General features: G+C 38.3%; 1 protein-coding gene across 3 annotated transcripts in view; it reads right to left on the bottom strand.

Annotated features, from left to right (window-relative positions):
• Nucleotides 1-5,770: 5,770 nt before the first annotated feature.
• EIF4E3 (eukaryotic translation initiation factor 4E family member 3) overlaps nt 5,771-15,648 on the bottom strand; it is a 75,517-nt gene continuing 65,639 nt past the window's right edge. For all 3 annotated transcript variants that reach the window (XM_030801731.1, XM_030801732.1, XM_030801730.1), the window contains one exon: nt 5,771-11,201. In XM_030801731.1, the coding sequence (XP_030657591.1) occupies nt 11,155-11,201 (47 nt within the window). In that variant the 3' untranslated portion in view covers nt 5,771-11,154. The remainder of the gene's footprint in view (nt 11,202-15,648) is intronic.

Here is a 15,648-nt window from a genome sequence, read left to right as displayed (position 1 = left end):
ACAGCTTTAGAAATCTAAGGGGTTTTTGACTTAAAAAAAAAAAAACACTGCTTATGACAACATTCAAACATTCCTTCATTCAAACATGCATTGCATTCATACTTATATGCCAGGTATGTGCAACTCAAAAATGTCTAAGAAATACTTCCTGCATTTCTTATGGTCTAGTAGTTCAGTTTTAATATTTACCAATCCACTAAATTGTCAGCTCCATGAAATAGGAATGATGTCATGTCTTGTTTTTGTATCCCCAGTGCCTAACACATCATAGTTGTTCAAGAAATATTTGCTGAATGAATTAGTCAGTATTGTATATGGTCTATTCTCAGCAATACTAAGGCCTATTAACTTTGCTTTAAGGTAGCCAGGATTAAAATAATAATATAATAATATATAATTATTATATATATATATAAAACATAACATGCACATCATACAGGGAACTCTTGGGAGCTTCTCACAATTGTGCCCTCAGTGACAAGTTTGAGGGTCCGCAATCCAAGATGGACAATAGGAGACTTATGCTTCAGTGAGAATTTGTTCAGCCTCTAAAACATTTTCATCAACTGTACTTTTTTTTTTTTTTTTGAGACAGGGCCTCGCTGTGTCGCCCAGGCTGGAGTGCAGTGGCATAATCCCAGCTCACTGCAACCTCTGCCTCCTAGGTTCAAGTGATTCTTATGCCTCGGCCTCCTGAGTAGCTGGAATTACAGTCGTGAACCACCATGCCCAACTAATTTTTGTATTTTTAGTATTGATGGGGTTTCACCATGTTGGCCGGGCTGGTCTTAAACTCCCGGCCTCAGGTGATCCACCCACCTCAGCCTCCCAAAGTGCTGAGATTACAGGCATGAGCCACTGAGCCTGACCCTGAACTTCCTTCTTATGTTATGATGGTAATAATGCTCTTAGAAAATAATTGGAAAGTTCATTTAGGTTTTAAGTTGGTTTGTAGCAAATCAACGCAGAAGTCACGTGCAAAGAACTCAAGTAAATGGGGATGATTTGTTTTTTCCCAATATGCCACAATGAGGTAGAAAGATCATAAACAAGCAGTTAGGAGACTAACGGGTTTGGCCACAGTGTTGCCACCAAAGACCTGTAGGACCTCAAACAAGTTAAGCTGGGCCAATACCTGAAGAGGAAAGTGGGAAGGTTTCCTTGAAGCAGTTCATTCTCCTCACTGTATGGATGAATTGATACGGCCAACCAATGGAAGTACCATTTACTAACTCTTTACCGCATCCAAAGGGCTGAGCTGGGTGCTTTATATGTTACCGGCTTTGAAGAAGCTCTACCTTGCCCTACCTTGCCCTTCTAAAAGCCCCTTATCATCTGGGGCTCAGATAAGTTGAGGGACTTGCTCAAGGTACAAGCGAATACAATTTCAACCCAATAAAGCAAATTCCAAACTAAGCTCTTTGCATTGCGTCAGTTTGCTTCTTTCTGATTGTTCATACTCAAGGCTAAATTGGGCATCCTGGACAAGTTCAAATCCAGAGAGAATCCTACGGTCTCCCTGTACTCTTAAGTGACAAAACCACCAAACCTTTTACCGGAACACCTAACATTCTGGTCAAGAAACCAAATTCCATCTTCTCTGCTCTTCTCCTTTCCAATCCCTGGTAGAAGCATTTGCAAACACAAATAGTTAAAGGTCACCAGTAAGAAGTAGAAGAGGGATTTTGCATGATCCATCTGTGCTGGGATAATCCGGAATTGGCCGTGAGTATGTTGAAGGGCCTACACACTACATCAGTAATTCTTTTTCACCTGCCATCCACACCAGCAAATGTGTTATTCTTGTACATTCTTTGGAGAAGAGTGTTAGGCATGTGTGTCTGCAGATTGGGCACTCAATAAGTGAGACAAAAAAGCAAGCTTCAGATATAAATTTTTTAATTCCCAGTTAAAACCTTGAGAAAATAAGCAAGTAGATGGTGTGTCCTACCTATAAACTGGTTTTAAGACAAATCTGCTTACATGGAGTTGATGCAAAGAAGCAGGTTAGAAAACATGCATTTTTTCTACATAATGTATGGAATGAAGAAAAGATCATTGATTTTAACGGCCAGGAGATTTGGGATATAGCTGCAACTTTGCCACCAACTGCTTGTATGACCTTGAACGAATTCTTTATACTTTCTGGGTCATTTCTTCATCTGTAAAATGAAAAGTTTGAACTAGGCCAGTGATTTTTCCATCTTTTTCTTAAAGCTGTAAAACCTTTTCTTTGTAAACGAACTCTCATAAGGAATCTCAATTCTTGCACATCATATCTTCAACTTCCATCAAGGCAGCCTCATTGTAGAACAGGCTGGAGCCACAATACCTTAGATGTATCTTGGTTCTGCAACTACCGGTGTGACCTGCGGCAAGTGATTTCACCTCTCTGAATCTCATGCATATGTTTCCACATACACAGACAGGGGACAACAATGACAGCATCTACCTCATAGGGTGTTGGGGAGAACTAATCTCTATGCTCAGATGGCATGGAACTCCATACGTGCTATTGTTATTGTAGATACTACAGCTATGGACAGAGCCACAACTACAGCAAAAGCACATCAAATTCTGCCCAGTCACTAACTTACGGGGGTATCAATCGCTTACAGTGTGTCATTTTGCACTTATCATTTAAAAGACTTACAAATAAGTTTTCTGAACCAACGTTCATAGTTAGAGAAGATTCTATATGTAAAATGATGTTTATCACCTGTGATAAAACCAGAGAGAAATGCAAGTGCCTCCTGTAGGTCAGGATAATGGTTATTTTAGTGGAGAGGGCGGGGACACATGAAAGGGCTCCTGGGGTGACTGGCAAAGTTCTATTTCTTGGCCTGCTGTTATAGAGTGTTCTCCTTGTAACAATTCAGTAAGTTACACATTTGTTTTGTGTGGTTTTCTGTACCTTTCTTTTATTTTACAATAAAAAGGTTTTATAAAACCTTTGTTTTGTTCCATAAAACAAAATCAATGAGTACATAAGTTATGCTTACTGGCTTCCAAAATGTTAAAATTTGGCCATGTCATGCATGTCACTGTGTGTTATTGCTTTATTACACTTTTAAAAATACTTCTTAAAACGTATTTTATAATGAAAACTTTGTTTGCCATATCTGAAAGCGTTTCTGTAGAACCACCCTTCTAGGGAATATTCTTTGAAAGCTGATGGACCTCTGTTAAAATGTGGATTCCAAGATGTTTTAAAAAAAAAAAAATTCTGAAAAACAGTCTTGTGCTTTATAACTTGACTATCTTCATGAAACACTAATTATTTTTGCCTTAAAAAGGGGACACAGCTTTAGTGTTTAACCTTCACTTCCATCATTTCTTTTCCAGTAAGCGTGAATCACAAAACTCAAATGTTTCCTAAGATCTGAAACCTTTCTCTAGGTCCATACTTTATAGAATCCTATACGTACAAAAAACAAATGATTTAAGTTTCCTGAGTTAAAGAGGAAATTGGGGAGTAAGAGCTTGTCCACATTTTTAATGCTTAGAGGAGCACACACGTTTAGCCCTGCCATCTGTACAAATGGTACCAGAGTTCAACATGCTTACGATTATAAAGAATTTATGATTTATGCTTGCTAGTTAAATATGCTTATGATTTAAACTTATTTTCTCTGGCAAGAAATAAGCTAGTCAGCACCACCGCCTAGCCAGATGATGGGAAATAGAAACATATTTTAATGACATATATTTTAACTTGCTGGCCCTTGTAAATGCTACTGTTTTTTCTTTTCTTCATATAACAAAAGAACCACCGTCCTGTAGGATTCCAGAGATTTTTTTATGCATTCATTAACGAAAAGCAGTTAAAAGTTCTTTAATAGCAGCTACTGCAGTAAAAGGATCACTGAGGAAGAAAAGGCATGCATGGTCTTGGCTTCCAAGAAAACAGTACGTTAGGTGACAAGGCAGAGGAATCTATGCTAATAGAACAACCGAGAACACATTCCAAAAAGTGCATCAATAACGACTAGATGATAAAGTACACACAGAATGCATGGTGGCAGTAATCAGATGCAAATATGAGAGGGAAATATTATGAAATTTTAAAGCCTTCCTAGTGTTATGCCCTGCTCTTCAATGATTTCATTAAACTCGCTGTGTTAAAATTAATTAGGCATCACGCACAAAATCCCGAATTGCTTGTTTCTGCAGGGAGAGACAGGAAAGTCTGCAGATCAATGGAAGAAGAGTTTGTTGGTACGTTTTGTTTGTTTTTAAAGGAATATATTAGACAGCCAGAAAGGAGGAGTAAATTCACTTTACTTGCCGAAACAGGGGACAACTGAATCTCACGGGCAAATTGCAGCACAAAAGAGCAACAAGAGTAATTGACTTATTCTAAAACGAAACCATTCTTAATGGAGGGTAAAGAAAAAGAATTAAAATCAGCAAGATGTGTTTTCTAAGAGACCCAGATGAGCCCTATTGTCAAATGTGTTCAACAGGGAAGTGTAAAAATAAAAATAGTTACTCCCCATCAGATTACCAGATAACCTACTAAGCGTCAGACTCCACGCTACCAGCATCACACATATTAGAGCTGTTGGACAGAAACTTTTAATATGTGTTGGAATAAACATGGTTATGCTAATCACCACACACACACTGGAAATCTAATAATGATTAAGTGATGTGGTTGATTAAACTGCATGAAATTTTTAAACTGGAGGATGAAAATGACATTTCTATACTATAAGAACCTCAATACAGAATGAGAATTAGTAGCAACAGATTACAAAAGATCTCAAAATAAAGTTCTACAAACTAACACTTAAACAAACCCTGTGAACTACTACCTTGAAAAATGAAGAAGCACAAATTCATAGCAATATAGTCCCAAATTAGAAAATTGCAAGAACAGTCTAAACATTTGCACTAAACACATAAATCACTACCTTTTCAAGTAAGAAAAGTATAGTCTAGTCTTACCTTATTGCTGCAAAAGGCTGGAATAAAAAAATACTGACTTATAGAAGCAACTTTCACATGTATCTGAACATCAAACACAACACACAATATAAAATCAAAAATAACTAGAACAGAAAAGTTTTCAGTCTGACCTTAAAAATACTGAGCAAATCACTAGATGAAGCCAGATCAAAAGGAAGGGCATTACACCAGCTTGTAGCCAGATGTGAAAGGGTCCCCAACTGCACAGGGCACAGATGGTATAAAATAGGGGGGTGGGGGCACAAGCAGATCCAAAACATAATCAAACAAACCTGGTTCAACTTACACAGGTAAGACTATTCTAAAGAATTAATAACTTTCAATGCAACTGATAAGTTTTTAAATTTGGGACAAATAATGTTAGCTGTCTCAAGCTAAAGTATGCTCACTAGTTTAAATTTTGAAATTCTTTTGTATAATCATTGAAATAAATTCTCCATGAGAATATATTCAAAGTCATGGTGACTTGTTTTAAATGAATACTGAAAAGACAGTGTTAAAACTTAAAAACAATGGCTGTAAGCCACATTAGCTGATTAAAGTCTGAGAACTTTGGGGAGAATTTAATGTATATCCACAGCATTAATATCTCTATTTGAAAACAGAAACACTGTAAGTTTATTAAAATGTTCAAAGTCCTTTAATATTACCCATTCATCATGTAATGTAAACTGCTAAAATTCAAATTTTCACCTTAAGCCTTCATTAAAAGTTGCTTCTTTGTATGTGAAAAGATGAGAGGTAGCATAAATTTTCTATAGAAAACTCAGAAACACTCAATTTACTTCATGTTCAGTTCTATAATGGAATGTTGACACTTTAATAAATCCGAAATAAACATCTGTTCCAAAAATAAAAGTTCAAGAAAAATTATCTGACTTCGATATTGGAAATTGAAATTTTCCTAAAGAAATCTTGCATTTCACTGAATGAGTTGGTAACTTTTTTCAGGCAGCAACCAAAACAAAAACATTCAACACAGATTCCTTCAATCTCATGATTTCTGAAGGACACAAAAGCATAGAATATCCAAAAGCTATTGTATTGGATATTCTAATAAGGTACACTCAAGACACACATATACAATGGAACTCTAAATTTCAGTAGCAATGATGAACAAAAAAATATTGACTTTGCAATGACTTTTGCTTATCACTCACATCGTTTAGGGAATACTTATTTGATTTTTTTTGACATTTCTATGTATTAAAGGATCTCTCCAGTTTAGTAACAGCTTTGCTAACCTACGTTTTGAAAGTGACAACTAATTTTAGTGGAAATTCATTCCCAGGCTACTTTGATAGTCATTTGAACAGTTTTGCGTTATTTTACATGCAATTTTATAGCTCTGTAACGTTCATTTAATCTTGTTCAATGATGCTGAACCCCAGATGCCATAAGACATTATAGAAAGGTAGTTACTGCACATATGGAGTAACTACTTTTCTGAACATTAATTTCTTTTAACAGGCTGAAATGGTATTTAGAAAAGAGAAAAACCACCACTCTGTATTAAAGGCTTTATATTATGGACTTCCAGGGATGGGCTCCCATGACTGCTGTGGTCCCAGCCATAAAGTTCTTATTTACAAGCATGATCTACTCAAGTCTCAGTATTAATGGTTTTCTCCAGCCTTCATAAGATTGTTGGTATCATACATTGGAATCAGGTCACCTGACAGAGCTTAGGGGTTGGGAGGCTTTCCTCATTTGTCATATGTGGGAGTTGGATAAAATCGGGGGTTCTCCAAGAGCGATCTGATCACCATCAGCATTAGAATCACTAGGGCACTTGTAAAAATGCAGATATCCTCCCAGATATCTAGTGCTGGGGTCAAGAAATGTGCATAATAAGTATCTGAGTGATTTTGCTGCATGCTAAGGGGTGAGAAGCACTGGTAGATGATCTCAAAGGTCCCTTCCACTCTAAAATTCTAAGAGTCCCTGAATTTTCTTTTAAAAATGGATTCACGTCAGCAACATGAAAGAATTTCTAGAACACAAGACAGTGACTTTTGGCCTCAGTGGGCGAATCTGAATAAGTATTCTTAGATTTGGATGTATATGTAAAAATAGAAAATAAAATCAGAACAGTATAATCCGACATGAAAGGAATCTGTTTGGGATTTCTTCTTGGGAGAAGTAGAGGGGCAACCCGCTCTAATTGCTATAAATGACCACAGGTTCAAAGGGACTTTTCATTGCCTCTCAGTCCCTATTTTTTTCCATGTCACCCTCTGACTCCTCCCAGCTGTTGAGATCCAGGCTTTTTACAATCCTGAGTCATCAAACTCTTGAGTAATTTTAACTGATCTCAATATATTCTTTTCAGAAGTAAACAATTCACAGGCAGTCCTCTACTTTCATTTGTAATGAGTAAAATCTCACAGAAACATACAATGTAGGAAAGGTGAAGGGTAGAATTACATTTTTAAAAGCAAGTTCCATATTCAGAGAGCTAAAAAAAATCAACTCCTAATTTTCTCTGTTTGGGCATAATATTTGATGAAATATTTTCCATTATCTCCTATATGTGAGTTTATTTTATTCTTTTTCTTCCCAGCCACTTATAAGGCCAATGAGAGCCTAGGTTTTGAGATATTTTAAGCGCATCTGGAGTGATCTAGCTTTGACACATTTTTATTAGGTGCATGAAAGCTAAATGTCTTATTGCCAAGTATCATTTTTACATTTTCTCGTCAAATTTTTTAAAAGCATAGGAGCAAAATGCAGTAGGATCTTAAAAGAATTCCACAAACATAGCTGGATAAATTCTGCTGCTGAGCCAGAACTGTTGGCTGGAAGGCAGCGCCACCATGTGATCGTTCCAAAGGCTGTCAGTTTTGTCTGAAGACACAAGTTGGGATCCTCTAAGAGTTGGGCAACTAATAGCAAAAGCCCATTTCCTGTCATAGGAGGGTTATTGTCAAACTCCAAACCCCAGCACCACTTCTGTCTCTGAGAGGGAGAGGGAGAGAAGGAGGAGCTGCTTACAAACAGCATGTCTGATTACGGAGTTACATCAGTGGCCAGATTGGATCAGATACTCAGTCCTTGATTAGGGTGGCTAGTGGGCAGGTTAAGGCTGGCAGATTCTGAGTACTCTCCATTTAAGGACACCTGCACCGGGATACAACTTGCCGACTTCAATGCCCAGCTCCGTGGCTGGCTAGCCCTACGTCTTTAACAAGGGACAAGTTTGGCCAAGGCTCAGTTGGTGGATTGTATATTATGTCTATAGGACCCAATTATATCTAAAGTTTCTAAGCTATAAAGTCTTGTGACTGTGTGCACGGTGTAGACGTGGGCTAAACTCAAGAAGAGGGGTGAGAAAGAGTCAACTTAATCTTTAATTTAAAGTTTATTAGAGTTGTGTTTTCCTTTTCATGTTTTTGCTTCATAAAGTGTACCATGAATCTAACAGCAATATTATATTAAACGTACATGTTTGCAGTAAATTATACCCTCATTTAAGAAATGTGGAAAAGTTGGGGGGAAAGAGGAAATCTTAAAACTGAGTTAAGTCAGCAGTTCAGCAAGTGCTTACAAAAGACAGTCAAAATATAGGCAAGTTACTTTAAATGGGTATTATCTGTCCTTACTTTCCCAATGTAGGCAAGTGCCTGTGATATAACAATTTAGGGAATAATGGCAGAATAAAAAGCATACTAGTTTCAATCAGATTTCCTGGCATATATCACAGACCCTAAGGAATTACAAAGACAAAAAAGCGAGCTCTTTGGTTTCTGTATGGTTCTTTGCAGCGTACAAGGCTGCACCTGCAAGCACTTGGATGAAAAGACCGGGATTCTACTGGAAGTTTGCACTTTCCCCACATCGGCCAAGATGGGTGAACTGCCTTAACACAAAAGTCACATGCCCCACAAAATATTTCCTTCTATCTCAAAAGAGTATTAGCTTCTTTAATCTAAGAAGGTAATGAGAGGTTTTTAAACTGATTAAATCAGCTTAGTTCATACAAAGTCTATTATGATTAAATATTCAATTAAAACAATTTCCAAACCAAAATCTGACAAAATCCTCTCTGAAAGTAATTTAGATGATAGGTTTCTAACATTAGGCAAATTAAATCCTTCTCACAGTTGGTATTTTCTAAAGGGTCAGAAACAGTTGCAGAAGTTCACTGGGGCAAAAATCTACTTTGTGTGCTAGTCATGTTCCATGATCATAAACAGAAACTAGAAATACTAACGTGAGCCTAACATTCCTATTTATTTTATTTTTACTTCAGAGGCTACATACATGCAAAAGTTGAACATGTCATCACAAATGCTTTAAATAAAGTTCAAAAAATAAAAATACTTCAAAATCCATTTACTTATGGAAATATATACGACAATTATAGTGAAGTCAATTATATCCTTTTTTCTAATCAGAAAAATACTTATATTATAAAAAAGAGTTTTAATTCATGTCCAGAATAATTTTTTAAAATTCTTGAGTCATAATTTTAAAACAAGTTGAATGTTAGTACAATGTTTGGAGAAACAAGTCCCAGGCTTTTGCTAATTGGATCTGATATTCTTATACTTCATTTTGAAATCACTAAGGAAACTCAAGTTTAGAAAAAAAAAAGCATTTTAAAAAACCTATGATGGGAAGTATTATGGCTGAGATGGTTACTAACCAAGTGAAGGGCACGACTTCCACAAACAGATAATGTTCAAAGTCCTTTAAAATGTTTGAATGGAGAATTTTATCTACAAACACATAGTGGAGGCTTAAAGTAGCCTCGAGTCTCTCTGCTGGTCAACACTGCAAGAGGAATTAAAAATCCCAGGTACAGTGAAGTTCTGAGTGCACTGCCCTTTTGAAAAATGTGTGAGCAGGCACTAGCTCCCGTGACTCCAAAGCCGACTGGGGGAAATGTCTTCAAATGGCCCTGCCCTTTATCAGGCAAAAGCAGCCAAAGGCTTGGCAAAGTCAGGAGAGGGAAATCTGCATATTCTGAGCAAGTCTCCATGGTCCAGAGGATGACCATTTCCTTCTAATAAAACCAATATTTCTTTGGTAGAATAATACAATATATATCAACAATCCCAATAATTAATATGAGCAGAATGCACTCAAAGTTCAACTTTGTAAATGTTCACATGCATCCTGGAAATGAAATTTAACTTCCTGCACCTACATGAAAAAGGGTGGCGACAGCTGCCCAGGCTGGAGGACTATTGATGATGAGAAATGACACACAATGTGAGCAGGGAAAGGGATCATTTAACAAATGTGTCAGTGTTGACTGGGAAAGCCCTAAGTGGGTAAACACACCCAAACTTTGCAAGGAGCTTAATTCAAACAATTAAAATATCACCTTCTCTTTAAATCAGAAACATCAGGTTTCCTATTGGGAGAAATCCCTTGCCACCATTCTAAGCCTTCAGTTGAAAAGGCCAAATTAAAATTCGGGTTAGAAATGTTTCCACAGAGGGTCCAAAGACTTAGAGCTTGATTTATATCCTGATACTGAATTGTGATTATAGTTTTCATGTTAGGCAATCCAACTATTATTTTCCTTTTATCACTAAAAAAAAAAAGTTTTAAAAAGGAAAATTAAAGATTTGTGTGCTGTCAGTGCAAAATCAGATTAAGTACGGTTTTTCTTTTCCCTGGGACAGAAAAAAACAATGCCCAGCTCACAGTACATAGGAATGTGTCACAACAAATAATCAGAAGACAGGTTTCTCCAAGCTAGTATTCCTCCTTGTACAGTGTGGTATTCAAAAGCAGTATTGTCACGATTATGCATATTCTCATTAACTAGGTACAGCAGAGCTACTTAAAGGGAAACCGATTTCTTGTGCCTCAGTGAAAGGGGAGTGTAGAAAACAATAATTAGGCTGAATAAGGAATTTTAAACAGCAAAAAAAAAAAAAAAAAAAAATCAGAGTGAAAAGAACAGAGAATTTAGAAAGCCAAAAAAAAGTTTTTTTGTTGTTTTTTTTTTGTTTTTTTTAAAAAGCAAGTAATGTGACGGTAGAAGCCCACACAATCTCCCCCCACCCCACCTGCCACTTTGAGTCCTAATTGCCCATCTGCAAGGACAGAAACCCACTCTAAATTGACCAGCATCGGCTTCGGCAAGTCTTCTCTTCACTCTCCCTCCTGTTAAGACCGTTTCCAAAACCAATCAGCAAAGGACAAAGAATTCTTTACAGAGTGCAATTAGTGTTTTCCACGTCCACCTTCAAAAGCATGATGCTCTTCATGGGCTAAAGGACAGAAAAAAAACAAAAAAGAAAAAAAGGAAAGAAAACTTTAAGCAAAGGATGGGCCAACCCTCCTCTAGGCATCTCATTCAGCTTCCCCAAATGTTGGCAAGAACTCAAACACCTTATTTTATTTTATTTTTTTTGCCAGTAACTGTTAGCTAAGGCGTGCATTTCCTGAGAAACGTAATAATGAAAATTAAAACAAGGAATAAACAAGCAATGGGCATGCTGCCTGTTTCTTCTTGCTGTGCCTGGGAGGATGAGTCATCTCAGCAAGCCGATGAAGAGAGTATGTTGGGCTGCAAGCAAATGCCGCAGGGGAAAATGTGCCCCACAAAATGCATTGTGGGGGGTGGGGAGAGGGGGTGCCTGACACAACCCAAGACAGAGCCACTCACAAGCCTATCTTTAAAAATAAACTAAAAATAAAACGAAACAAAGAACCACACCAGGGTGACAGCAATTATATCTAGGTGCCCCTGCTCCCTACCTTTCAACACTCTCCATGGGAAATGTAGTTTCATAAAATTGCTAAGTCTTATTTTTCCAGATCATGTTTCCCCCTGCCAATAGATATTCAGCCCTATCATCTGGCTTGCAATATTACTAATTTTAATTAGGAACTCTAGAATATATATATATTTTTTTGAGACGTACTTTTGCTCTGTAGCCCAGGCTGGTGTGCAGTGGCACAATCTCAGCTCACTGCAACCTCCTCTGCCTCCCGGTTTCAAGCAATTCTCCTGCCTCAGCCTCTGGAATAGCTGGGATACAGGCGCATGCCACCTCGCCCACCTAATTTTTGTATTTTTGGTAGAGATGGGGTCTCACCATGTTGGGCAGGCTGGTCTCGAACTCCTGACCTCAAGTGAACCACCTGCCTCAGCCTCCCAAAGTACTGGGATTATAGGCGTGAGCCACCAGGCCCAGCCAGAACTCAGGAATTTATGCTACTAAAAATATTTTCAAACACTTAACGTTGTTTAAAGTAGAAGATGCCACAGGGAGACCTACGAAATACATAACATTTTCTCTAAGGCAAAAGACTAAGTATGACAATCTACCTCCCGGATCTGGTTAACTATTACCAGGAAGCAACGTCTGATAAAGGTGGGGTGATTCAGGACTCTGGGTGCTTTGATCCCCAACACACTACCCACACTTAGCAGGGAATGGGGGTTCTAGGGAGGCAGATGGGCTGGCCCATTTCACCTTTTAAGCCCCTTCCAATTCTGGTTTTCTTTTTCTTTTTTTTTTAAGACCGGGTCTTGCTGCTCTGTCACCCAGGCTGGAGTGCAGTAGCATCACGCTACTCGGCTCACGGCAGCCTTGACTTCCTGGGCTCAAGCAATCCTCTCACTTCAGCCTCCTGAGTAGCTGGGATTACAGGTATGTGCCACCATGCCCAGCTAACTTTTGTCTTTTGCCATGTTGCCCAGGCTGGTCTCGAACTCCTGAGCTCAAGTGATCCACCTGCCTCAGCCTCCCAAAGTGCTGGGATTATAGGCATGAACCACTGTACCTGGCCTCTGTGTTTTTCATAAGGACTAAATTCTTCAGACTATTGCTGAGGGGGTGGGTGGAACGGGCCTATTTTCCCTTCAACATCATCTTGGACGTTCACCCCAACGTACTCCGCACTTGGATAAAACACTGGGAGAGACGCACTTTATACCTTCCAGGTCACCTCAGGTTGGCCATACTCCTAAGGGCAGCCTGAAATCTGAACTAATTTAATAGAACATTTCTCACAGCTTTAACTTTACAAATGTTTCACGTTTATGTGTGTGTGTGTGTGTGTGTGTGTGTGTGTGTGTGTTTTCTTTTTTAGAAAGATATTTAGGGAAGATACCAAAGAAAACACGGTTTGATCTGCAAGGAAATTATACTATGCTTCGGGCTCAAGTAGAGGTACCATAGAACTACAGTGACCTGGTTTCCAAACAATAAATCCAGATATACAGGCTATCCAAAGATCTGTGTTACTTCTAGGTGTGAGGGGCAGTCTGGGGTGGTCGTAGTTGCAAACTACAATGTTGATGGGTTAAGGAGACAGTACAACAGAACATTCAGAATTGGGAGTGCCTAGTGAATAGGAGTTCTGTCAGCCTTAGGTTATTTTGGGTAGAAAGGGATTACAGAATTGCTCTAAGCCTGGAGTTGGCAAACATTTTCAGGAAAAGGAAGAGAATAAATGTTTGTCTTTATGGCCATACGGTTTCTGTCCCAATTATTATTATTTGTTGCTGTTGTTTTTGAGACAGAGTTTTTCTCTTGTTGCCCAGGCTAGAGTGCAATGGTGTGATCTTGGCTCATTGAAACCTTCACCTCCTGGGTTCAAACAATTCTCCTGCCTCAGCCTCCCAAGTAGCTGGGATTATAGGAACCTGCCACCACGCCCGGCTAACTTTTTATATTTTTAGTAGATATGGGGTTTCGCCATGTTGGCCAGGCTGGTCTTGAACTCCTGACCTCCCAAAGCGCTGGGATTACAGGCGTGAGCCACCATGCCTGACCTCTGTATCAATTATTAACTCTGCCATTGTAGCACTAAAGCAGCTACAAGTAATATGGAAACAAATGGGTATTGCTCTATGCTGATAAAACTTTATTTATGGATACTAAAATTTGATATTCATATAATTATCAGGTGTCACAAAATATACTTTTCCTTTTGATTTTTTCCAACCACTGAAAAATGTAAAAAGCATTCTCAGCTACACCTATACAGAAACAGGAGAGCGGAGAGGGGAACACAGAGGGTAGATTTGGGCTCCAGCTTCCTGCTCTAAACAATTCTCATGCCAGAAAAGACCTTTGTCACTCAACTGTTCTGAAGAACTTAGCAGAATTGGCCAGGGTGGGGCTGGTCGGTGAGTGGAGTCTGTGCATTGTGAGTTTCTCAGTCAAATAACGTGTATTCCTATCAAATGTAAGTTATCAATGGCCCAATGCCCATCTACCCGCTAGAGGTCATGACTGGATATGCTTAGGTTCTTTCTACACGGAAAATCTACAGTCACCTGGCTTCTGTAAACTTGGGAATACTTACACTAGGATCCTATTAACCAAACCAGAGTAAAAGCATAAATTGGCCATTTCTAACTTAGCTCACCCTGCTGTGAAAAAGATTTCAGCCCAAACCTCATTTTTCCAAATCACTTCTGCAGCAAGTGGTGTATACCCTGCTGAGTAAAGGACTGCCTGCTTTGTTTACAATAAAGAAAACTGCTTGTTTTTTCAAATTCAGATTTTTATTTGAACAATCTTTGAGTTTTTAAATGCTAATTTATGCCCTTAAAATATGAATTTCTGCTGAGACCCTTCCTCAGTTCTGTATTACATACTTTGCAATAGCCCCTACCTTTAGGTATCTATTTGATTTAACTGGCCAAGTTGCAGTTTTCTTTCCCCTTGTTTGGCTTTTTTCTTTCCTAGAGCCATCACAACAACTAAGCAGTGAATCATCCTGCCCTTTGTCAATCTTACCTGATTACTGCCATGGCCCTAAAAACTAGCCTAACCACTCTGTGGCCTTATTATCTGATAAAACAGACATATTATTATCTGTGTTGAGCCTGCTGCTAACCAATGTGCTCCCTGGAAACTTAATCATAGAATTTTGCAGTAGAAGGAACCTTGGAGATCATCTAAGGCCAACCTCCTCGATACTCAGATGAGAAAGTAAAAGGATGAGAAGCTGTGACTTGCTGAAGGTCACACTGGTGAAGTGGGACAAAAATCTAAAGTGCCTGACTTAACGACCCCAAATTGGTGTTCTCCTCTTTAGAGTCAAGTGTGGAGTTGGTTCAAAGGTGGGAAAAAATGTTTTAGCCCCATATGTAAAAGCCAATGAAATACACTTCTGTCTATAGAGTTTCTGCTAGTCTTGTGAAATAAAAAAAAAGAAAAAACCCTTGATGACCTTTCAATTAATATCTGGGGTGAAAATACAATTAAAGTATCCCTAAAGAATAAAAATGGCATCGGCAAATTGGCAACTTCTACACTGCACAGCCAATAAGCAACTTCTGCAGTGCCATTTTTCTGTCTCTTTTAAACTTCCATTTAAAATTCAGAGTATCTGTAGTGCCAGATCAGTCCCACTGCTTAACATCTAAGGTCATTTGGCCTGTAATTACATGATCCCTTACAGGGAGGCCTTAGTGTTAATATCCCCTGTCATACTAGGATACTCACAAAACAAAATTTGATTTTTTTATCCTTTTTTGGCAGAGTTGGAAAAAGTGAAGCAATAATGAAATGTATTTCAGCAATTCTAAGACGCACTCCTCACAACTACCACACATATATTTGAAGACCTCTGGTACCAATAATGTGTTACAGTTTAATTGGGAGCCTTTTATTTTTCTTTTTTAGTAATACTAAAATAATGGAGCATTTTATCTTCAAGAGCATCTTAGATTCAATGAAATATAGTAGTTAA

The sequence above is a fragment of the Nomascus leucogenys genome, chromosome 21, assembly GCF_006542625.1.
Source record: "Nomascus leucogenys isolate Asia chromosome 21, Asia_NLE_v1, whole genome shotgun sequence".
NCBI lineage: Eukaryota > Metazoa > Chordata > Mammalia > Primates > Hylobatidae > Nomascus > Nomascus leucogenys.
This window is presented reverse-complemented; position numbering and strand designations above follow the sequence as displayed.